The sequence below is a fragment of the Sarcophilus harrisii genome, chromosome 2 (genome assembly GCF_902635505.1).
Source record: "Sarcophilus harrisii chromosome 2, mSarHar1.11, whole genome shotgun sequence".
Classification (NCBI taxonomy): domain Eukaryota; kingdom Metazoa; phylum Chordata; class Mammalia; order Dasyuromorphia; family Dasyuridae; genus Sarcophilus; species Sarcophilus harrisii.
In genome coordinates this window covers 135,812,481-135,838,039 of record NC_045427.1, presented here as the reverse complement: position 1 = coordinate 135,838,039, position 25,559 = coordinate 135,812,481, and the positions used below count along the sequence as shown (strand labels likewise).

General features: G+C 44.2%; 1 protein-coding gene across 6 annotated transcripts in view; it reads right to left on the bottom strand.

The window, feature by feature from the left end:
• Positions 1–1,410: 1,410 nt before the first annotated feature.
• RHOBTB2 (Rho related BTB domain containing 2) overlaps positions 1,411–25,559 on the bottom strand; it is a 29,938-nt gene continuing 5,789 nt past the window's right edge. For 4 of the 6 annotated variants that reach the window (XM_031950894.1, XM_031950895.1, XM_031950896.1 and 1 more), the window contains 9 exons: positions 22,555–22,756; positions 15,811–15,914; positions 15,229–15,414; positions 13,409–14,424; positions 12,422–12,540; positions 8,183–8,333; positions 6,959–7,047; positions 6,179–6,284; positions 4,352–4,670 (listed from right to left, as the gene is read on the bottom strand). In XM_031950894.1, the coding sequence (XP_031806754.1) occupies positions 4,453–4,670; positions 6,179–6,284; positions 6,959–7,047; positions 8,183–8,333; positions 12,422–12,540; positions 13,409–14,424; positions 15,229–15,414; positions 15,811–15,914; positions 22,555–22,746 (2,181 nt within the window). In that variant the 5' untranslated portion in view covers positions 22,747–22,756 and the 3' untranslated portion in view covers positions 4,352–4,452. Of the gene's footprint in view, positions 4,671–6,178; positions 6,285–6,958; positions 7,048–8,182; positions 8,334–12,421; positions 12,541–13,408; positions 14,425–15,228; positions 15,415–15,775; positions 15,915–22,554; positions 22,757–25,559 lie in introns of those variants that run through there. The other 2 variants (XM_031950891.1, XM_031950897.1) reach the window with 2 other exon arrangements.

The following is a 25,559-nucleotide window of genomic DNA, read 5'->3' as shown; positions in this document are numbered from 1 at the left end:
ATGCTGCCCGTGTTAAACCCTTGCCCAAAATAAGTGTTGCTTGTTTTGAGGCCTAAGATACAATACAGGTGGTTCTCAAATGTTTTTTTTTTTTATTCTATACTTTAAAAAAGTAAATTAGAAAATGTCTTTTTTAATCCAGTGTGTCATTTTTTTAAAAAATAGTGTCATTTTAAAAAATTCTTTGCAGTAAGAAAAATACTATGACTATGTAACTAAGTCCAAATATAGTATTGTGACCTGGGCAAGTGGCTTCACTTATCTGATCAATAACTTTTTAATTAGTGAAAATGGGGACAATACACATCCGTCTTTACTCCATGCATATTGAGAGGATAACATTCAAAAGCACTTTGAAAACTGCTACAAAAATGAACTTTTTTTTAGTTTGAATAATTATTTCATTGTAGTCTAATGGAAATAAGCACAAGACTTGGTTCTTTCTAGTCCTTATTGCACAGTAAACTTATGTGACCATGAACCAATGAACTTTGTGAACAAGTCACTTTACTCTGGGTCTGTTTCATCAAGAAAAAGAACTTGGGGCAGCTAGATGGTATAGTAGACAGGATAATGGCCCTGAAATCAGGAGAATGAGTTCAGATTCAGCCTCACACTTAATACTTTCTAGCTGTGTGATCCCAGGCAAGCAAGTCACTTAACTCCAAATGCCTCGGGGGGGGGGAAAAAAAAGTGAAGAGACCATCAAATCACTTTTAATCAGTTCTACTTTTCTTTGTTAGTCTGAACCAGTAGTTTCCCAACTTATGTGGCTAGGTTGGACTCTTTCAGGCGACTTGTTTCTGGTTATGTTTCAAACTCTATGGAACAAGAAAGTTACTGTCTTTTGGGGGGAGATGTTTCACTTTGGTTTTTCTTATCTCCCAGTCATATATTCTTCACTTCTGATAAGGACTTCATTGCAGCTGGTTTTCTTTGTAGAACCTGTGTCTAAAACATACATTGCAAGTTTTGGGCTTATGTTCTGTAGTCCTGTTACACTGTGAGTAATATTTACCTAATTTTTCTCGGTTGGCCATATGTGGGGTGGAGATGCTGATGAATAGGAAGGAAAAACCAAAGGGAATCTCCACCACTGAATAAGCTGCTTTTGCAGAAAAAACTGAAATGTCCTGCTGCTTAATCAGACACTACTGCCCAGGATAAGGGATTACTTGTGTATCTCAGGAATCATTTCAAGTTTAGGGGATCACTGTGAATTCTGATCCTACCAGAGAACAGCTGTGACTAGGAAATGGAAACTTTATGCACTTAATGTGGAATTAAATGTTTTGTTACTAACGAAGTATAATTGTAAATGGAAGGACCCTTTTTTTTGCTTCCCTATTTTCTCAGAATTGGTCCAAGAAACAAGGTCATTCCAGAAGAGCAAGAACAATAACAATGGCATTGTGTATAAAAGTTATGTATTTATGAATTTATGATCAAATTAAATATGAAACCTTGTATAAAAAGAGGGTTTTTTTTTCTCCTCCTCCCCTCCCACCTCCCATTGAGTATCATCAGTCCTTTTCCTCTGTAATTCGGTCAGCCATGCCCTGCATGGATGAGTTTATGTTAACTCTTGCCAACTCCTGGAGTTCATCTCAAAGGCTGAGGAGATGTGAGGGCAACGTCTCCATCTCTTGCCCCAGCAGAGAGGTATATCTGCTTTGCTGCTAGGGGTCAGAGTATGTCCACCCTCTAAGGGCTGGTTCAGCAAGGTTGGCACCCCAGGCCACAAACTGGACCAGAGTGTGATAGAAATTGGCTCTGAGGGCACAGCAGGGGAGAAGGGGAGAGGGATCCCTGAGGGAGTAACTGTCCTTCACTGGGCACTGGGCAGTTTCCCTTTTTCTCCTCTCTTCTTCCTAGACTCTATCCAGGCCTACCTAGGAAGAGAGCCTTTGAAAAGGAAGAAGTCACTTTTCCAATCAGGAAACTCCAATTGCTTAGCTGGATCTCTCCTTTTCTCCCTCAATTGACTTCCTAGCCTCTTACTCCAAATGCAGACCTGGAAATTTTCTGGCAACCTCCCTGTCAGGTGGTCTTCTAGAGCCCCCCACCCTTTCATCTTTTGTCGGGCAAGTCCTCATCCAGCCCCCCACCCTCCCATTCTGCCTTGTGGCTTCATGAAAGCCCTGGGAAGATCAGTTCTTCCCTGCCCCTATGTAGGGAGGCTTGCAACCCTTAGCTCAGACTTGCCCTTTTCTTACGGAGATACTAAGGGTAAAGCAGCATTTGTCAACATAGCACCAGCCTTCCGCCCCTGCGCCTGCACATACAGGGAGGGGAGGCCGCCAGCGGGGGCAGCGCATCGCTAAGGTGACCAGTCAGCTTGGGAAACGGAACCTTGGGGAGAGTGTGTACGTGGAAAACGGATCTCTAGCAGTCCTCACAGTTCAACTGTTCTCCTGGGACAAGGCTGTTCTCCAGTAAGCCCAGCAGGCCGGTCAGTCCAGCCTCTCAGCCATTTCTCCGGTCTTGGCCTAACACTCCCAACTCCCAGGCCTTCCTCTTCCTCACCTGTCCTGTGGATCCCAGGAACTAGACTGCTACAGTAGTTACTAGATAGGCCTGTCTCAGTTTCCCAGAAGAGGCAGAGTCTCTGAGGGGTTTCAACCGACCTCCCAGGCCTCTATTTAAAACTTAAGGTTACCAAAAAGATTAGCCAAAAGGCTACTAAGGAAAAAGATTAGGGGAAGGAATATTGAGAAAGGAACTTTGCCAGCCCTCCTTTTGCCCCATGGGGGCTGCAGGCACTATTATCACCCCTTTCCTTTTCCCCTCAGAACTACAACCTTGCCCTATTTCTCAAAATGGCCTTCTGTTCTGATCTTAACACTATCCCTTTTCTGCTCTTCCCAAATTGAGGGGTGGGGGAGTGGTGCCATACATTTGAGGTAAAGCCAGTTCCCTAACTCCTCTCAATTCAGCACTTCACACACACAACACAATACCTCCCAGTACCACCCGGTGAAGACCAGGTGTGTGACTTTGACTCTCAGAGAAGAGAAAACCAAAGGGTCAATCTGGAAAAATAACAAAAGCCACTGTGGGCAGAAGAGTCAATTGCTAGGCTTTGAAGGGCCAAATGCTCCCTTCCAGCTCAGCTGAACTCTCACCCCCAATTTCTTCAAGGCTCCCTTAAGTCAGGAAACAGTAAAGGTGAATCCCTTTCTACCTGGAGAGCAGCTGTGGAGCTATTCTCATAACTCAATCTTTTTTTTTTTTCTTCAACAAACCTTCTCTTGGCCTCAGGGGGGCTTTTGTTTGGCTTAATATTGTTAGCTTTTTCTGCTTTTTATTCTGTAGTCTGATGGGGATTTAGAGGGATTTTTTTTTTTTTTTTTGCTATATTTACCTTCCTTTGTAATTTTTTCTCCACCCTCCACCTCATCTCCTCCCCCTCCCCAAAACCAAAACTGAGTTTGGGAAGAGCCAGTGAGTATGATATCGTGACAGAGTAGCTGAATTTGAATCCTAGCCCTACCACAAACCACTCATGTAGCTCTAGGTCAATCACCCAAGGCTCCTAAACTTGTTTGTTCATTTGTAAAAGGACAAAGTCAGGCAGGTTGCCCTTTCTGGTTCTAAGTGCTATGAGTTGGTGGTAGTTAAACACTCTTCCCTCTCTTCTCCCATACTTCCTATCCTCCCTCTTCCTGGGGGTTTCTGTCCAGTGAGTTTTCTCTAGGCCTTGGGGGAGACAGGAAGCAGGGAAGAGTCTCTCACTGGCATTAAGATTTCTAGTCTGGGGAGTTCTGAACAGCTCTAGTCCTATTGGGATGATAGGGGCTTCCTGGGTCTACCAAGCCAAATCTAAATGAGTGGGAGAAGGCTCTCCTGGCCCTCCCGCCATCTTCCTCTCAGACACTGCCAAGAGAAACGGCTCTTAGTGATGGAGGGAGGATGTAGCCTAGATTAGCTTACAAAGGAAAGGTGGGGCAGAGGACAGTGCTTAACTCGGCCCCAAGTCCAATTTCCCCCAATGCATCTGCAGACTACAAGTCCTTTGGGAAACAAGTCAGTTCTGAGAAAACCTTGTTGTCTTCTCACCAAGGAGTTTGTGGCCCTCTCCCCCATTCAAAGAATAAATCCTCTACAAAAATCACAACTTGGATTTCCTTGGCTCATGGATATCCAGTCATGACGAAGACTCCAAATCCCAAATGGGAACAAAGAGGATGGATGACTGAGGCTCGGCTCTCCCTGACACCTCGTTTGGGGAGTCCCGGCAGCTCGGGCTCCTTGCCATCCTCGGCCAGTCCCTGGGCCTCCCTTCCGTCGAGATGGTTTGGCTGGTGTGATCTGCTCCACCCTCATGGGTCCCCTTGTCCCTGGCGTGGGGAGAGGGGCGATGCAGATGGAGGAGGGTGGAGGGGCTTTGGGGTAGGTGTAGAGAGGAGGGGGGACCGTGGCAGGGCTGTCCTGGAAGGGTCAAGGCAGCTCTCAAACTACAGCTGAGGAGGAGGAGGGGGACGAAGAGGAAGCCGCTGAGGAGGAAGGTGAAGAGGGGCCGTTCCAGAACAGCCATCTCCTTTTCGGCTGTCGCTTTAAGTGGAGGTAGTCCTCCTTCTCTCGCTCTTTCCGGGCTCGCTGGTAATGATCTTCTTCTTTTAGGTACCAGACGGGTGGCCATCGATGCTTCTCAAAGTACTCCTGGTTTTCTGCATAGTACAATGGGGACTTGTTAGAATAAGGAAAGGCCGAGAGATCCCTAAAGACACTCCTTCCAAGCTCGAGTTCAATATATATATATTGAATATATTGAGATTGAGATCAATAACTGTTATTGGCTGCCTTATTATGGGTGTGCAGCTGACCCTGGGGCGGGGGGGACAGACTGATGAATAGACAGTGGGGGAATAGACTGATGAATAGACACAATCCCCACCTACTGGAAGTTCTTAGTCTAAGAGAAAACATAAACACTACATGTAAAGCAGCTTGGAAATAGTAGACACTGTCACTATTGTCAGAGTTCAGAAGAAGATGAGAGTGCTGTTATGTGAGTTTCTCAGGTCTTTCTGTGACAGTAACAGTCTTTTGCCACTTCCTCCTCCCCCCAACAAAGGTGCATAGCACAGATTTTTCCAATTATTTTGTATTAATAAATTGAATTTCCTCAAGAAAAAAGAAAAAGAAAAAAAAGATGGGCAACCTAAGATGGCTTCATTAGGCAGGTCAACTTTTTGTACCTGGTCTTGAAGAATGCCTTGAGAGGCAGTCTGGTGTAGTGGACAAGACACCAGACTTAGTCAGGGAGAACCAGCTCCTGTGGACCGTATCTTCAAAGTTAAAGGTCTGAACTGATCCGAGATTTTAGAGCCAGAAGGGACCTTGGGAATATGGCCTAAATCTACCTCCTTCTTCATTTTGAAGATGAGGAAACTAATCCTTCCCCTGGAAAAATGACTTGTCCAAAGTGACATAGAAAATATGAGTAGCAGAGTCAGAATCTGAACCCAGTTCTTCGGGCTTCAAAATTTCATGCTCTTTCTACTACTACACCACCCTGGGCAGAATACCAATCTTAATTGCTGCTCCCACCCTCGCCCCCTATCCTAGGCCATGTCCTGGTCTCTCACCCTTTTCCAGCTCATTAGCACCCCCATCATCCCTGGCCTGGCCTGGCTGCACTCCTGCAATACGGAGGGGTCTTGGGGCCCCGCTCCCTCTGCCCAGCACAAGCCAGGTACTCTAATCCTAGCTCCTAGGCTTGAAGATCCTAGAGGTTGCTTCCATCTCAAAATCACAGGCTCCAATGACGACTCCTCCCATACAGCCAATGTATGTGGCTCAGGGGATAGAGTCCCTGGCCTGCACTACTAAAGAAGACCTGAATTCACAATTAGCCTCTGACACTAAAAATGGCTCTGCACAAGTTACTTGATTTGTTTTCCTCAGTTTCCTCATCTATAAAATGGGTAGCACCTACCTCCCACAATTGTTGTGAGGATCAAATGACAAAATCATTGTGAAGCACTCAGCATAGTAGCTGGCCCTTAGTGTTATAAAAATGCTAGCTATTATTATTAAAGACCGGACTGCTGTTTCCCAATATTCCTGGGCCCAGAGAAGAGGCTTAGGCATGATTTTTAATGGTCCATAGTTTACAGAAAAAAGGACAAAGTTGGGGGTAAGAAGGTGGGGAACTGAGACCGAAAGCACTCACCTGGAGACATGGCCTTCATATCCCGGGGAAACTTCCGGCAGACGTTGTTGTAGTTGGTGCAGATGTGGTGGAGACACCAGTCAGCCAACTGGTACGCACAGTGGAACTGGGAATTGAACAAAACACATTATTTTTTACCAGATGTTACAGTAGTTGACTATTACAGACACTCCTCTCTTCAGAAGTAAAATTCTGGATGAAGGAGCAGAGAGACACGGAGTCTTTGAAATCTTCTCTGCTTCTTCCCCATCATCTTAAGGGTTTGCCAAATTGGGCAAAATCACCTCCATGACATACTATCAAATGTCATCCTACTACCTTAATGACCTAGACCTAACGTCCCTAGTTATGTCCTACACTTCCAATTTCTTCTCTTCTCTGCCCTCTCCCCACCACCCCACTGAAGTCAGTCACCAATCTGGAAAGGAGTCTGTTTTAATGTGCTATAAGATGTGGCTGACTGATAGGCTGGAATATTATATCTAATGCTTTAACCCAAAGAAACTAGTGCCAAGAGGATTCTAGGCACACTGTGAATAGTTTAGTCTGTCTCTCAAAAGTGGGGGGGCCCCCATAAAGGCCTTAAGACTGAGCCCCTCTGTCTATCCCACCCTCCAGGGGGCGCTCCTTTTCTGCTGTTTGCCAGGCAGATGAGTGCATGGATTCAGGAGACAAGTTTTGTTTCCTCCATACCACTCTACCAGCTCTGAGTAGCAGTACCTTTTGCATGGATGGCCCAATTCAGAAGTGGGATGCTGAGTATCTCCCAACCCCAGCTACCTGAGCCAGTTCCAGGAACACAAGGACATCTCCATCTATGTCTACCATCATCTGCGTGGCTTCCATCAGTCCAGTGACCGTGTATTGTTCTGTGACAAACATATATAGAAATCAGTTAGGGCAACGGATGCATAGAGGCCCACACAAACATACAAATTATTCATAAGGTTGTAAGAGGTGCCATAGTGCTTTTGCATGCTCTTTTATAGCTATAAAAAGGAAAAAAGGCTGTAAGAGTTTAGATACCTGGAAAAGAGTGGCTGGCATCCTTAGAACCAAGAACAAAACCTCACAAGCCAAAAAGAAAGTCAAAAAAAAAAAAAAAAAAAAAAAGGGAAATCTATTGAAATCTACTCAGATTTAGGGGGAAACCAGGATTTTATTGTATAACAGCTAAAAATTAATGAATGATATGCTTAGTTACACATATTTTCTTTAAATCTCAAATTTATTACATGATCCTTTTAAAAAAAACTCCCAGTAAATATTTGTTCTCCATTTTAATAAGTTCCATTTTTATAGAAAAAACAAAATTGAGGCAACTAGATAGCAAATGGCTAGAGCACTAGACTTGGAATCAGTAAGATTTGAGTTCAAATCTGGTCTTAGACACTTACTTAGCTGGGTGACTCTGGGCAAGTCACTTAATTAAGCCTGTTTGCCTCAGTTTCCTGAATCGTAAAATAATTAAAGCACCTATCTCCTAGGGTTGTTCTGAGGATCTGATATTTGTTACTTTAATGCCAGCTAGTATTGTTTTTTAACTTAGTTGGCCACACTTAGTGCAAGTATAGCTGTTATAAAAGAATGAGTGGCTGGGTGTGTCTCGTTCTTCATGATCCCATTTGGGGTTTTCTTGGTAAGGATACTAGGGTGGTTTGCCATTTCCTTTTCCAGCTCATTTTACAGATGAGGAAACTGAGGCAGACAGGTGACTTGCCCAGCTAGTAAGTGCCTGAGGCTCTCTGTACTATGGCGCCACCTAACTGCCAAAAGGGTGAGCCCATAGTCCAAGTCCTCAACCTTGTAGCAGCTGCTGGAACTAGAACTATTTATTAAGAAATAAATAGCCAACTATTAAAAATGAAAAAAAAGAAATGCTTTGTAGCTCCGCGCTGCAAACCCAATTCTACAAGGTGATGAGCCCCACAGCCTGGCGGCCGATTGGGATCCACTACCGCCCGGAACCCAGAGGCAGGGGCGAGGGGTGGGGAGCCGCATTACCTGTGAGGGCAACCAGGTGAGGCAAACAGAGCCGGTTGGCAAGGATGATGAGCTTCATGTCATCCAGGTCAGGGCTGGCGCTGAACATGCCCGTGTAGAGGTACTCCAGCACCGCGCGCATGCAGCTCTTACTGGTGTAAGGAAACATGACCTGGAGGAGCCGAGACCACCAGATCAGCGCGAGGCCAGGCCACCAGGGAGCGATGCAGCCTCCGTGTGGCTGACCCTGGCTAGGTGGAAGCTCCTAGTCTGAGCCCAGCGCCTGGTACACAGCAGCTGCTTAATAAATGTCTAGCTGGACTGCTCCCCCCCATCCTGTCTGCCCTCCTGTTCCCCGAGCCCCTGAGATCTACCCCCGCCAGGCCGGACGAAGACCTGGTTTGTAGATTGCCCAGGTAGTCCCCCTACAAAGTCTCATTGGCTCAGAGCCCGCCCCATAGCCGCCTTCCCCGCCCTCCTCTAATCCAATGCGGGGACCCTCCTTTAGATATGGGCCCCTTGGGTTGCCAGCTCCGCTTGCCTACTGCAAGGAACAAAAAACAAGGGAGGGGAGAGTGAGTGCCAGCGGGAGTCTTCCTCCGGCTTTTGATGCTATGGCCCTGGGCTTGTGAGATCACTTCAGCGCTGGGCAACTGAAAAATGCTTTCTCATCAGCCACGGTCCTTCAGAGCTGTGCGGGGAACCAGCTAGAACCTTGGGCCCGGCTGGCGTCTCTGAGATCATGAGCAGCGGGGGGAGCAAAGTCAGGGGCCCTTCTCCCAGTCTGCCCCCTGGCCACACAAGTAGACAAGCCTAGTCAGTCCCTGAAGCCCACAACAACTCCACTGGTTGCTGAGTTAAAGGGGGTGGGGGAAGGGGAAGGAGGGAGAAGGGAGAGCCAAATGTTACCTGTAACTCTTGCCTACACTGACCATCTGTCCTCATTACCTCACGCCCTTTAATTCTCGCTAGAATCTCTATCACACAGCCTAATGCGCATAGTTTACTGTCTTGAATGATTTTCTCAGTTCCTTGTGTCTTTTTGGAGCATCTACTATGTGCCCAACCATTACTTAGTGTGGTAGAGAATACCAAGAAATACACAACACTCTTCCTTTAAAGGACCTATGGGGCAGTTGGGAGATACTCCGGCCCACCAGGATAGTCCCAAAGACTTGGCTTCTCTGAGATCCACGGGACTGGAGTTACTGCTGTTCTAGAGACAACTCCCCTCTTTCTGCCTGGCAGGCTGGAAACATTCGCAGACTTCTCTTGGCCCCTGCTAATGTAGCCGGGACTTCCCCTAGCCTCACACTGTGGTGCCTCCTTGTCTGTGACATCGAAGATAGGGAACACACGAACGTATGCTAATCTGTTCTCTCCCTTTCAAACTCACGGCCTTAATCAGTATAATTGAGCCATCGTAGTATGACCCTGGTATTTGCCACAAGCACCAGGGAGAGAGGAGTTTGGCAGATGCTGAATTTGTCAGGCCCGTTGCAGGATCCCCTTGACTTCCTCTGTTCATGTCCGTTGTCCACAGATATGCTGTATGCAAACATCCTGCAACTTCCCCAATTGTATCTTTTAATGTCCCTGTCTTTACCTCCAGGCATCTCATACTAGGGCGTAAGCCTTCCTCTGAAGGTCATAATAAAAGTCTTTTGCTTTACACACTACTGGGAAAGCCTCCTTTCTGTTTCAAAACCTCAGGGAACAGACTGAGACAAGACCCTCTAGAATCCAGTGTCAAAATAAGGAAGATTTATACAGCAGTGTTATTATTGGGGTTTAGGAGAGCTTCACCTCCTGAAAAGAAGGAGGAACTAAAGCTATGTGCTGAAGGATTGGGGGGGCCTACCCTTTGGGGGTAGGGTGAAGGCAAGGCAGTGGGAAGGTCAGTCCAGGAGGCAATGTGATGTGTGGGAGTGGAGCATGAGAAAGAGCAGGCTTGGCTTGGATATACCTGCCAGCTGTCTGACCACATACAAGTCATGTCAGCTGGGAGGGACTTTTTGCATGCAGCCAAACCCAGAACTGCTGGGTAAAAAGACTTCCAAAGACAGTGGAGGTTCCACTGGCTCCTAAGGCAGCTTGGTTCCACTTTTGGAAAACTCAGGCTCTGAGCTTCTTTATAATTTCATTTGTTCCTAATCTTCAAGAAAAAAGGCATCTGCTATTTAAGTTGTTTTCAGTAGAATCTGGCTCTTCATGACTCCCACTTGAGGTTTTCTTGGCAAAGACACTGGAGGGGTTGGCCATTCCCTTCTCTAGCTTATTTTACAGATGAGGAAACTGAGGCAAAAAGTTTAGGTAAGTGACTTGTCCAGGGTCACACAGAGCTAGTAAGCATCCAAGGCAAGATTTGAATTCAGGTCTTTCTGACTCCAGAGCTGGCACTCTGAACCCCTGCACCACCTGGCTGCCCCCTCTTTCATATGTCAGCCCTTCAAACACTTAGTCTGCTACCATGTCTCCCCATCACTCCCCTTTTCCAGACTAACACTCTTGTCTTCACAATGGCATAAACGCACTTTCTGTCACCATCCCAGCTAACTACTTAGTCACTCCAGCTAACTACTGTTTTTCCTAAGAACTGAACACAACACTCCAGATGTGATCTGACTATAGAACAGAGACCAGGAGGATGGCCATCTCATTCCTTGAAGCAATGTTATCCTCCTTTTTGGTTTTTTTTTTTAAATAAAGCTTATTTCAAAACACATGCACAGATAAGTTTTCAACATTTAAACCCTTGCAAAACTTGATTTCCAAATTTTTCTCTCTCTCCCCCCCATCCTCTCCTCTAGAGGGCAAGTAATCCAATATTATACATATTTCTACAATCATCATGCTGCACAAGAGAAATCAAAAGGAAAAAAATGAGAAAGAAAATAAAATGCAACAAGCCACAACAAAAAGATGAAAATACTATGTTGTGATCCACACTCAGTCCTCACAGTTCTCTCTCTGGATGCAGATGGCTCTCTCCATCACAAGACGATTGGAACTGGCCAGAATCACCGAAGAAATGTCCTCCTTAACCAGCCTGAGATCAAATTTAACTTCTAGCTGCCATCTCCCCTGCTGATTCATATTGAGTTCTGCCATCCTCTCGAACACCCAGATCTTTTCTCAAACTGCTCTCTAACAAGCCTCCAACTTCTACTTTTGAAGCCAACTTTTCAGACCCAAGTGATAGCCTTTAGATTGATTCCTCTTAAAATTTCATCTTTGTACATTTTCAGCCCAATGTTCCAGACTGCCAAGATTTCTTCTGGATCCTGTCATCTACTGTCAGCCATCCCTCCTTGCTTTATCTCACCTGCAAATGTGATCAGAGTGCCCTAGTTTTCTTATCTGTAAAACGGGGCTAGTGCTATCTACTCACCTTACAGGATAGTTATAACCAAAATTAAAAAAGAAAAAGTCTTGCAAACGTAAGCATTCCATAGGAACATGAGCTTCAAAGGTGTTCCTTTGTAGTTCAGGACCTCAGTTTCCTATAAAATGTAAATACCTCTTTCACTCAGCACCACTGTGTAAACGTGAATATATGAATGCAACTATTATTGTAGACAAAAGAGTTGGCTTCAAGACTGAGCCAAGCCTATCTCAGAGGATGCTAGTTGGAGGAACAGAAATGAGGAAGGGGCTGCAGAAGGAGAGATTCAGGGATGGAGAGGCAAGACCGACTTGCCAGGAAGGAGTTAGATCTTGATCCTGTCAGCAGTGGAAGGTTTTTAAGATGAGATGACCTGTGTTTGGTTTTGGGAAGACTAGTTTGATGGCAGGGATACAGAATGACCAAGAATGTGGGTGAGACTGCTAATGAGGGCCTGAAATAAAGTGGTACTTTAGAACACAGAAAAGATGGATGCAAGACATATTTCCAAAGAAGGGATGGGTCTCTGTGTCATAGAAAATTAAAGAATTAAAAGTCACCAATTAATTTTCAAGCATGGGCAAAACTAGAATAGTGATACCATCAACAGAAATAGGGAATCTGGAAAGAGGTTTAAGGGCAAAAGAGATAATTTCTATTTTTGACACTGAGGTTCTTCTAGCTGTTTCATAAATTCTTGTCTTGTCTCTCTACTAGCCTATTTGCCTAAATAGGCATTATCCCTAGCACAATGTGGACACAAGGTAGGCACTTAATACTTGCTAATTGATGAGCCTATCCCCTTGATGCGCCACCTCCATAAATCCTCACCTCCCTTGTTGAACCTTTCACACTGCACTGCCATAAATCCTCACCTCCCTTGTTGAGCTTTCCACAAATGGCCCTCCAAACATGGCAGCCATCCAGTCACAGCTAGAGATCAGCAGCGGCTTGTGGGCACTGATAGTCCCATCATCTAGGATGAAGGTCACATCTACAGAGGAAAGAGCAAGGGTTACAGAGGAAGTTAAAAGAACTACTTCCCAGGAGACTTATATAAACCAAGGCAAAGTGAAGTGAACAAAGCCAGGAAAATTAACACAATTGACATGGTCAATGCATCAATGTTTTGTTTGATCTCATATACGTCTTTATAACAGTTGTTCTTTGCTTTCTGTACAGAGGGTGGGAGGAAGTAGGATGAAGATAAGGTAGATCTTCAATTGAAAATAAAATTTAATTTTAAACCAAAGAACTACTTTCTGGGGCTGCCAGAATGATTTGCCAGCAATTAAAGCCTCTCCTTAAAGCTTCACCTTCTCCAATTCATGTTGAGTATTTCCTTGCTCTCACCTCTATAGTACCCAAGTTGTCATCCCAGGGACCCCATAGTTATTTTAATACAAAGCCTAAGGATTAGATGACATAGTGATTCAAAGCACGAGAAACTAAGTATCCCAGTTACTTAACAGCAAAACTCTTGATTCCAAATCTCCCTTGTCTTAGGGCTTCCCACCTTCCAGAAGAAAGGAGATGCTGAGGGACAGGAAATGAGAGAAAATTCTGGGAATGGTGCCATCAGACGGGAGGCAGATAAACTCTGGAGGGTTTAGAAGGGTACCCAAGGCCCAGGGGAGAAAAGCCAAGTAGTGACTGCCTTTCACTCACACACTAGCTCAGGAGGGACTGGGACAGCCCTGAGGCCTCTTTGGTCATCGTGAAGGAAGCTGGAGCAAACCATTGCCCATTATGAGCCAACCAAGACTCAAGAGCAACATAAGTGAGGGTAGTCCCTCTGGTTCCTCTCACTACTCCTCCCGCAGGTGTTCTTGCCATCTCCTGCCCACTCTGCCACCCCATACCTGAAAATGTGCCTTTGGCCAGACACTCCTTGACCCGGTTGGTCCTTCGGACATGGAAGGCCTTAGTGATCTCTTGGTTCATGAAGGCCTCATGGTTGAGGATGTTGGCAACCATCATGCGCAGATCAAACACTTCCAGCAGCTCAGCAATGTGGGCGATGTGCATGAGATCCCGTTCATTCTCATCTAACTCCCCAGTGTAGAGATACTTGAGCACAGCCCGGAAGGGTCCGGGCTGAATCGAAGCATCCATCTTCACCACCACCATCAGTCGCGACTTGTAGGTGAGGGGGTCATCGGCCATCTCTTCCTGAATACTCACAAAAGCGCGACTCCAGGAGGAGAGGACCCGGCCGCGCCCAAGCAAGTAGCCAGCCCCATTGCCCCGAAGGATCCCGTCACTGGTGGAAGCTCGAAGCCCAGCCGGACCGGGACCGCCACCCTCCTCTGCGCTCTCACAGACGTCAAAGCTGGCTGCGCGCAGCAGGAAGTCCCGCCCATGATGGTGGTGGTGGTGGTGGGGGTGGTCGGAGTGAACTTGGGGTTCCTCCAAGCGGGGGCCTCCCGACCCAGAGGAGCCCCCCAGCTCTCCGTCACTCAGGTCCATGAGGAATAGGTCATAGAACTTGGAGGAGGAGGTGGAGAGGTAGATCTTGTGGGCAAAGATGCGCACCCGCTCCTGCAGCACCAGGATGACGTCCGCACAGAGAGGGTCCTCCAGGAGGTGGGCAGGACACTCCTCGGTGGTGGAGGGGGGGTTGGGAACCACGATGATGGGAGGCGGTGGCTTGGGGGGGAGGAAGGGAGCCTGGAGCAGGGGGCGCTGGACGTTGCGCAGGTGAGACTTCCAGAACTGCAAGTGGCGACGCGAAATGAGGGCTGCCCGGATGGCGTTGTCAAAGACATCTTTGATGCCAAACTGTGCCACCACGCTGGTCTCATAGTAGGGGATGCCCAGTTCCTTGGCCACCTCTCGGCCCTTCTCAGGAGGCAGGATTTCATTTGGCTTGATGGGCCTGGATTGGGGGAGAGAGAGAAATGGTGGGTGGGTAGTGGAAGAAGGGAGGAGCTCTCCCCTAAACTCATGGCAAAGGCCAGGGAGTCTACTCAACATCCAGATCCCCCTGGGCAGGCCCTCCCAGGTGTACACCTCCCCTGACCCTCGGCTCAGGTTGCTCACTTCTGCTCTTTGACCTATCCAAATTCCATATCAGATCTATATCCATCTATCTGTCTTATCTATCCTTGGCCCACCTAAACTTGATACACTAAGATTAACCCAGCATCCTCCTCCATGAAGCAGTTCCTGGCCATGCTAGCCTAGCCCCCTCTTTTGCTTTCCCCTGGGATACTCTGTGTCTATACCTAACCACTGACTATCCTATATTGTGCTTTTTAAAAATTTTGATTCCCCAACTAGATTTTGAAATCCTTGAGTTAATAAATACATCTATCTTTTTTTTTGTTTTTTTTTAATCTCTCATACCTCCGAACACAATGCTAGCTCAATAAACATTTGCTAAATGAATGCAATTGGACTGGGAAAAGTTCTAGCTTACAACTCGATATCAAGCATATGCAGATAAAAAGGAGATAATGGTTAAGGAGAGAGACTTCCTTACTCTTGGGACCTTCCCTCTATTTCTCACCTAAGGGCATAATCTATTTTCCTCCTTTGACCTTCATCTCCAGCTTCCCTTCTCTTCTTTCCCATCTTTTTCTTCACTCTTGATTCTTTCCAAGGCTTCTTCCTTTAGCTCTTTTCAGAGGAAAGTCAGCACCTCTACCCTCCCATCCTAGATTGCTCCAGATCCCTCTACCTGGCCAAAGGGCGCCTGGCCCTATTGACGGCTTCCAAGTCAGCATAACGTAGGTCCAGCTGGCATCCCACTAGGATGACAGGAGCCCGGGGACAAAAGTGCTTGATTTCTGGGTACCACATGGTCTTGACATGGTGCAGGGAATTGGGATTAGCAATGGAGAAGCAAAGAACCACAACATCGGATCTGCAGGTGGGGATGACAAAGTAGGTGCTGTTAGGGAGTCACCTTTTTCAGACAGTGTTTATATATATATGTGTATATATATATATATATATATATATATATATATATACATGCACACATATATATACACACATGTACAAATGCAACACTCAAAAGAGAAATTCCAGCTTCACACAGAAAACAAATTTTAACAATATCTATGGACACATCTGTAACAGGAACATCAGATATGAGGATCCAGACATATTTTTTACCCTGAGGGACTTTGATATTACAGTTCCTCCCCACTCCTTGGAATATTGAAGCTCAAGGTGACTCAACTCCACCTCCCTCCCCAGTGAAGGGGGAAAAACCCACCCACCTGGCTCCCTGCAGGCAGCCAGGGGCTGGTCCTACCTCCCGTAAGCAAAGCGCCGGTCTTTGTGGTGGTCTCCAAAGGTGTCCCACAGACGAAGGGACACACTGACATCATCTACCACATCCCGGGAACGTTCCAGCACCTTCAAGGAGGAGGGAAAAGAGAATCTGTTTAGGATCTATCTATAAATAAATCAGCTAAAGGACCCTAGAAGCAGAGCCTTGAATAATTCAAACAGTTTGGGTCTTCCCCTAACTCAACATTTCTTTAAGGATAAAACATATACCAAGGGCAACCTTTACAACAAAAGAAAACCCTAAAAGTTCTAACACAGTATTGAGGAAGAAGTGAGAATACAGGTATTCTTGCCAGGCTTCCAGTCCTAGTTCCCTTTATTTACTTGCCTATTGTAGACAAGGGCCAAAGGCTTTTTTAAAATACCATCTGTACCCATTATTTTTTAAATTCTTCTTTACTTGTCATGTGCTTCCAAAAATATGAGGACCTCCAAAGCTTAGGGGGCGGGCTCTAGGACAGCTTAGGGTTAGGACAAAAACTTCAGGTTCCTAAATCCTAAGTATATTTCTATTCCTGATCACCAATTTCTTAATAATCTGCAGTTTTATATAGCACTTTTAGGCTTACAAAGCACTTTTACAAATACTATCTCATTTTATCTTCACAACAACCCTGGGGGGGATGCAATTGTCTTTACTTTATAGCTGAGGAAACAACACAACTAGCAAAGTGTCCAAGGCCAGATTTGAATTGGTCTCCCTAATATCAGATCCAGAACCACATCTACAGAACCATTTGGTTGCCTCATTTTTAAGAAGGGGATTGTTCTTCTGAACTCAATCCAGACCAAAAAGACACTCAGTTGAAACAAATGCAAGGAAAATAGTGGGGGAAAAGTGGCCATATCATCTTGGACTATATGTTAGCAAAGGATGACATGTCATCTCACTTGCACCATTGACATAAAAAGCAGTTTCCAAGCATGTGAAGAAAAGATAGGAAGTAAATGGAAAGCATGAAAAAGCTATAGCTAAAGGGACGAAAGGTTCAAAAGTCTTCCATGTGACACAAGTATAGCAACTGATGAAGTTACCATTGTGCTTGACAAGACAATAACCCCATTTATGATAATGTTTCACTGGCTATCTCCCATGTGTCTGCCCTTGTCTCTGTCTCCTAATTTCCCTCAATTCTCAACTAAAACCCCATTTTTCCAAGAAGGAAATAACCAATACCCCTTCATTTTATTTAGTATCTTCCCCCAAGTATTAGCTTGCATTTTATCCTGTCTATATCTTGTATGTAAGTAGTTGTTTACTCATTTGTCTCTACCCTCATTAGATTATGAGCTCCTTGAGGATAGGGACCATTTTTGACTTTCTTTGTATTCCTAGCATTTAACCCAGTGCTGGGCACAATAAAGGTGCTTCATAAATCTTTGCTGACTTGTAAGGTTTGCTGACTCTTGTAAGATTTCTGAAACCATCTTCTCAGAGAAGAACAAAAGGTAAAAAAAAACTCTTAAGGACTTAACAAGCGCTTCCAAAGCAAGGCAATATACAATATCTTGACATATAGTGATTCAAATAGCGCTCCCCAAATTTTTTGTACTAGATTTTTGTGAAAAAAGCGCATTGGAAAATATATAATCTATGATTAAGAATCTTCAAGCATTTCAGGGGCTGTTGTGTAAAAATAAGGATGAGACTTGTTCTATTTGGCACCAAAAGGCCAAAACAGAATGGGTGAAAGCTGTCAAGGACCTAATTTAGGTCTGATATCAGGAAAAGACTTCCTAACAAAGACTACCATCCCAAAAGAGCATGGGCTGCCTGCAAGGAAGGTGGCAGGTTCCTCCCTCCTCTGTAGAGGTCCAGAAGGTCCACTTGTCAAGGCTTTTCTCAAAGATGGGTTGGATTAGAGAGCCATTGAAGTTCAAAACCAAATTCTGAGAAATAGAGGTACTTGAGAATTACTCAGAAATCTCAAGCTTTTGAATCATAAATATAATTCTCCAAAAAGAGAATGAGAAACCTATGGGAATCCTCTAAGCTGTCTACATATACTTGTATCATCAACTAGTCAACTAGTTATTTGTTATTGTTTTGGTCATTCAGTCATGTCCAATTATTTGCAATCCTATGGACCAATACACTTCAAGCCCTTCTATGCTTCACCATCTCCCAAAGTCTCTTCAAGCTCTTGTTCACTGCTTCCACAAAACTACTTATCCATCCCATCTTTTGCCATTCTCTTCTCCTTTTTCCTTCAATCTTTCCCAACATCAGGATCTTTTCCAATGAGTTCTGCTTCTCCATTATGTGACCAAAGTATTAGCAAAAGTCAAAATATAGAAATTACTTTACATACATACATATATTTGTATTTTAAGTTTACATGTTCACATTATCTTCTTCCTAAGCAGAATGTAAACTCCCTCTAAGTAGAGAGGTTGCTTTCATTTTTGTTTTTGAATTTCTGGCACTAAGAAAATGTTTATTAAGTGAAAAGAAATGACTAATACTTGACACTTACTAGCCATGTGACCTTGGCAAGTCACTTAATTCTGATTGCCTCACAAATAAATGAATGAATGAAATGCAACATCTAAGTATAAAAAGTACATATAATGTAATTATAAGAGCAATACCATGGAAAGAACACTGGTTTTGGAGTCAGAGGACCCAGTTTCAAATGTCACTTGTGATATTTACTACCTGGCTAAGCTATGGGAGATAAAGTCACTTAAATTTCCTGGGTCTCATTTTCCTCTTCTGTAAAATGGAGGAGGGGGAGAGGATGAGGGGAGAAAGAGACCTGAGGCTCTTTCAGCTCTAGTCTATTACCTTGTGAACCAATACCCAATACCCTTCCCCAAAGTGACTTGACTCTGAAAAATGGGAAATGGATAAAGAGTGTTCATAATTTCTTACAGAAGGTTAACCAATGTAAAAAACAAAACAAAAACAAGACAACCCAAAAAAGCAAGAAACTACAATCAGCAAAACACTTAAATCTTGTTAGGGGGCAGAATGTAGGATTTAAGAGTTGGAGGGATGTAGTTCAAAACACAAATCTGCTACTTAGTCACAGTGGGTTCCTTATCTATAAAAGGACAGGCTTGGGCCAGATGACCTCCAATTCTAAATCTATCACCCTATGATCCTATGATGCTATGACCTAAGATAGCTCAAGAAGGATAGAACAACAAAGATGATATGCTAACTAGAAAACAATGAGGAAAATGGAAGCGTTCTAAAGAAACCAATTTGGCTTTACAAGATGCTTTAGGTTAGCTCAGCTTTTACTTACATGACGGCAAAATAATAATAGTAGTAGTTGCAAATGGCACATAATCAAGGAAAAAAAACAAAATCCTGGCAAAGTCCTATAAGAATGGTAGCAGGAAGGCTAAGATGAAAACGAGCTGAGGCTTGCGGAAAAAAAAAATGCTGCGTGTAACAAAAAAATTTTGAAAGAGTATGTTTCGGTGCAAAAAGAACGAGAACGGCCAGCAGTTGGTGAGAATGCTGTAATATTTAAGAGATGACAAAGAGAAAATGGAACTAACTATTCAACAGCTGTTTGGCTTCCAATTTCTCTGTCAAGGAGAAGAATTTTCAGACTGGAAAGCGAACAACAAAAGCACTTTGAGAAGGTCTGAAAATCAAAGACCAGTAGGAAACAAGGGAGCAGCTACCTTCTTTAAGTTCAAATTGCCTGTCTAGGTCAATTACTAGGTAGGGTACCAGAAAAACTTAAGGATATGATCAAGGAACTGTTGACAAGGATCATTAAAGAATTACAGGAGAGCAAGAAGGGAAATAGAAGACACCATATTTTTTTAGCAGCACTTTTCAAAACTCCCACATATCAGCATATTATCTATGTTCTATTGTATTTTTTATCTTGTGACATCTTTCCCAATAACATTTTAATCTGGTTTGACCTAGACTTAAGAATGTTAGTAGTGTGGGAAGCAGTGTGGGAAGAGAGATTAGTAAATTTCTAAAACTGACTTGTTGGGTTTTTTAATTTTAAATTTTTTTTAATTTTTCTTTTTTTTGTCTTAACATATTATTTGTTACATGGAATGGTTCTTTGGGAGTGGAGAGGTGAGAAGGGATACTGGAGGAAATTTTGGTAACTTTTTTTTTAAAGACACCAATAAAATTTACTGTGAGAAAAGAAAACAAAAAAATTCTGGAACTAATTATTAGGCAGTGGTTTACAGTTACAAAGAACATTTACAAAACAAAAAAGCTGATTACTGGGAGCTGGCACAAGTTCACAGAGTATGTTATATACTATTAGACCAAGTGTTCTTAAATTGAAGTCCATGAACCTCTAAGGGATCTGGAGAGATTTCAGGGGATTCATGAACTTGAATTAATTGAAATTTTAACATTTCCTTAATTTTAAAATATTATTCTGAGGAGTTCTCAGGTTTTAACAAAATTGCCAGAGGATCTGTGTAACACAATACATTAAAAACGCTTTTACTAAAATCTAATTTTCTTTTCTAACAGTTAATAGTTGAGGAAAAAATTGCAAAGACAATATATCTTAAATAAGCTGTGAATGACTTAGCTATTCTCAGCAAGACAATGATCCAAGATAGCTATCCATCCCCAGAGAAAGAACTGATATCTGAAAAGAGATTGAAGCATATATTTATTTTTCTTTTGTCCATGTTTTCTTTTACAAAATATCCATTATGGAAATGCTTTGCAGGACTTTTATTTGTATAATCTATATCAAATTGTTTGCCTTGTTGATGAGGGGGGGATTGGGGAGGGAGGAAGGGGGAGAATGTTAAAAACTGTTTTTACATGTAACTGAGGAAAAATAAAATAGTAAATGAAAAAAATCATTTAAAAAAGATAGAATCTATCTGGATTTGACAATATTTTTAATAGTCTCCCTTTGACAGCCTTATAGACAAGATGCAAAAATGTAGACTGCATGAGCATAGAGTTAAGTTAGGTAAATCAACCAAAGAGAATTAAATCATTATTCAAGCTAAAAGATGTCTTTAGTGGTGTGTTATAGAACTCTTATTGTTGCTGAGTGAAATGAGCAGGACCAGGAGATCATTATATACTTCAACAACAATACTATATGATGACCAGTTCTGATGGACCTGGCCATCCTCAGCAACGAGATCAACCAAATCATTTCCAATGGAGCAGTAATGAACTGAACCAGCTACGCCCAGAGAAAGAACTCTGGGAGATGACTAAAAACCATAACATTGAATTCCCAATCCCTATATTTATGCCCACCTGCATTTTTTATTTCCTTCACAAGCTAATTGTACAATATTTCAGAGTCTGATTCTTTTTGTACAGCAAAATAACGTTTTGGTCATGTATACTTATTGTGTATCTAATTTATATTTTAATGTATTTAACATCTACTGGTCATCCTGCCATCTAGGGGAGGGGGTGGGGGGGTAAGAGGTGAAAAATTGGAACAAGAGGTTTGGCAATTGTTAATGCTGTAAAGTTACCCATGCATATACCTGTAAATAAAAGGCTATTAAATAAAAAAAAAATAAAATAAAATGAATTTAACTGAAAAAAAAAAAACTCTTATCGTTCACTCTAATGCATTTAATATTTTTAATGATTTCTAATGAAAACATCAGAGACGGAACTAACATAAATATAACTGGACTGGAACTAGAAATGATAGTTATAGAACTGGAGATGTTATACATTGGATGAATGTATAGAGAAACAGGATATAGAAAAAAAACTTGAGATAAATGTAAAAACTTGGCACGGGTTCAAAAATCAACTGAATAACTATGGGGTAAGAGATGAAGCTAATTCACATTAAAAGAAAGAATTGGATATTTTGGTGGACTGAAAATTCAATGTGAGTCACAGTAAAATGTGGCAAAAATTAAAAATTGTATCTTTATTTTTTCCCTGGATTTGTCATCTGATAAGTATAGAGAATTCACAGGGAGAAAACTACCTCTACCAATATAGACCAGCAAATGTTCTGCAAATTATGGTCTTACAGAGTTTCCTGTGCCATGGAAAGGTCACAAAGACAGTATCTGAGGTGGGCCTCCAACTTAGGTCTACAAACTCTGTCATCTCTCATCCACTATGCCGCAATGCCTTTCCTCAATTAAAACCTGAATTAACAGGACAGAGTCTCAAGTGACAGGGATGAGGGTCCTGTTGTGTCCAGGCTGTTAAGACCATACTTTTTGGAGCATCTTAGTCAGTTTGGAGAAACCATGGTTTAGGAAAGATATTGATCAAATGAAGTGTGTCTGTGGAACAATGAGCTAAAATAAGAGGAATGGATGAAGGAACTAGGAATGGATGTCTAACATGGAAAAGAGAAGGCATTAAGGGGGAACTGACAGCTGACAAATCATTTGAAGAGCTGTCATGGGGAAGATGGCATTATATTTATTCTGCGTGGCTCCAGATGATAGAACAAAGACCAATTAAGTGAGTGGAAGTCAAACTCCAACTGAATCTAAGCAGCATTCTCTGTACCACAGTGGCCTGACAGACTTGGTGAATTCCTCATCTGGAGCTATTCAAGTTGGAGTTGGGTGACTGTCTGATTAGGAATGATAATGGAGAAGTTGCACTAGCTAAAACTTCCATGTAATTCTACATTGATGTATTCCCTAAGTGTCTGGGAAAGCTTTTCCCTTGTTAGCTAAGAGCCCCAAACCAGGCAGAGAAGCCTGCAGCCACAGGTTGGGAGGCCCCACCCCTTGTGCCTCTTACCTCCTGGCACACCCGGTACTGGTCGATGGCCCAGACTGTGGGCACATGGGTGGCAAGTAGCTGGTACTGGGTGAGGGTGGCATTGCAGGCACGGGCACAGATGAGCCTGGTCTTGCCGACAGCGTTGTCCCCGACCACGACGCACTTGATGGTCTCTACGTTTGGCCTCTCATAATCCATGTCAGAATCCATTAATTGGGACCTGGGAGAAAAGACCGGGCCTAGTCAGGGACGCTCTCCACGTCATCTCCCCCAGGGTTTAAGAAAAGTACTGAACTCCAAGCAGGCTCTCTCAACAGGGGACGGAGGAGTTGGGCTGGAACAACTCCCAGGGTACCATGCAGGAGGATGGGGAGGGGGCGGTGAGTAGCTCTGGGGGTTGGGCCAACATTTGGACTGAGGGGGAAGTCTGGGCATGGAGGAAGAAGGGGGTGAGGATCCCCCCACAGCTGGGAGAAGGGGACCACTCTTAACAAGCGCTCACCTCCAAGCCAGGCATCTGAGGGGGGCGGGGGAGGCACGGGTGGGGTCCCTCTGACTTGGACCAAAGGAGTGCCAGTCTGACAAGGCTCCGTCCCTCCTCCCCGCTCTCCCCTACCCTCCTCTTTCTAGCGCAGCGGTGGCTACAGAACAGCAAACAGCTGAGAGAAGATGCTCAGCCAGGTCCCCACCCCTTCCCAGCATGCACAGAGGCAGAACCACTTTAAAATTTAATGGACTTGTCAAAGCCAGCAGCAGGCTTTCCCTTCCCCCTCTTGTCTTTTTGGAAACTCCTACCAGGCCTTTCCTGGGGCTAGCAGCTCTTTCTCCTCTCCCCAGAGCCCTGGCTTATGCTGCTTCAGGAGTTTCTCTCCCTTTCTTCTTTCTCCCTCTCTCCCCCTTGCCAATCTAGGCTGGGGAAGCTTCTAGAATTAGGATTCTCATTGCACCCAGATCAGGGACCCAGGGATAAGGAGGAGGGCAAAGCTGGGAAGTCTGTGCAGCCCTATCTACAACCCTTCTCATGACTTCCACTTTGGCATCTCCCCCAGACATACTATGTCCTGGTTCTAGAAAACTGGTTAAGCTCCCATAGTCACTTTGCACTCATTCAGCAAAAGAATCCTCATTTTGGAAGTTAGTCACTGGGGTGTCCCTGGCAGGAAGCTCCTTGCACTGACTGGCTGTTTCAGCAAAGGATGCTCTTCCCAGGGACCCCCGCCCTGAACTGCTAGATGAAGAACAGATGGAACAGTGACTACTTTCCCACTCGACCCTTGCCTCAGTTTCCCTCTCTGAGGGAAGAGACTCCAGAACTAGGAAAAGGGGGAATCATTATTCAGATAAACAAGCAGAAAGTACTTGTGACCATGTCACAAGTCTCAGAGAGACATTTAAAAAGGTAGCACAGGGAGGCCCCGACCTCAAGGGAGCTACACCTACCAGGCTCCACAATGGCAGTAACAGCAAGTAGCCTGGGAATTCACTCCAATGGGAAGGGCTTGGGTACAAGCCTAAAAAAGCTGAGCCGGCACTATGCCCATGCATTCCTGTGTATACTTTAGGCACCTGGGTCATACAGGGTAGGGTTAGGAGGCAGGGTGGGCAAGCCGCACAGGCTGTGAGACGCAGCCAGGGGCTGCAGGACAAGCCAGCCGTGCAGGGCCTACAAGGGGTTTGGGGAGTGCAGGGGATGCATGAGAACAAAGGGTTTAGGTCATGTACAGCCTATATGGTATGTATATGCATTCAGGGCATAAAGGGTGAAGGAGGCATAGGGGATTCAGGGTATATGGGGCATTCAAGCTACGGCAGGTGTATATAGTGTGTATATAGGGACAACCAGGCTGGGCAGTCCCGGCTGGCAGCTGGAGCAAACTGGATTAAGGGTTCTAGGTTTAACAAAAGCAGAAAGTAATCTGAAGGCAGCACACAGACAGGCCTGTCTGCCCAACCCATCCAACCCTACAGGCCAGCTTGAGAGGGAGGGAGTAGAAGCTCCCACATTCCTGTGAGGCTCCTGGGATGCTGTAACATTGTGCCAATGTGCAGGAATGCAGAACCAAAATATCCAAGTAACAATGGCAACGGAGGTTTTTGTGAGTGGGTGCAACTGAGCAAAAAAGTACAGTAGGGATTTTTACAGGGATGTTATCTCCTCCGGATTCACTCTATCCCCATTAGTATAAGGTAGCCCACATCCTGACAGTGCCCCCTGCCCCACCCCACATACCCCTACCACACTACCATCAGGCTGATATTCAGAATGACAAACTCATCCTGCAGTACTGATTCCTTGTCCACTCTCCAGACTTAGTCCTATAAAAGTCCCTTCTTCCCTTTTTTCTTCATCTCATTAACAAGAATATTTTTTTAAAAAATGGGTTTCTGATAAAAAATAAGAACAGTGGTGCTGACTAGAAGGGAGAGAAGTTATAGTTTCAATTTTGTCTTTGTCATTCATACCCCTAGTATACATACAGTTCCTGCCATTTAGTAGATACTTTCTACTTGATTGTGAGTAGACTTGGGTGTTTTGGATAGAAGGTTGAGGAGGGCAGAGAAGGGGGAGCTTAAATAATGAAAATTAGGAAACAGGATATCATGGGCCAACTAGGTGGTGCAGTGGATAGAGCACCAGCCCTGAAGTCAGGAGGCCTTGAGTTAAAATCTGACCTTAGACACTTAACACTTCCTAGCTGTGTGACCCTGGGCAAGTCACTTAACCCCAATTGCCTCCACAAACACACACACACACACACAAACAAATGGAAACAGGATATCAAATGGTAATGCAGGAAAGCTGATGATGATTGAAAAATCTTGCAACTTAAAATTACTACCATGGAAACATTCAGGGGTCACTTTCTCCCAGAGAACTCTAGGTTCAGGAAATACGAACTAGCCCTCCTGCACAGATTGGACTCTGAGACTAGTATAGCCACCCTCCTCTCCTCTCTGAACTTGGTTCTGATTTAAAAAAAAAAAAAAAAAAAAAGCAAAGAAACTTACGCAACATTCCAGTT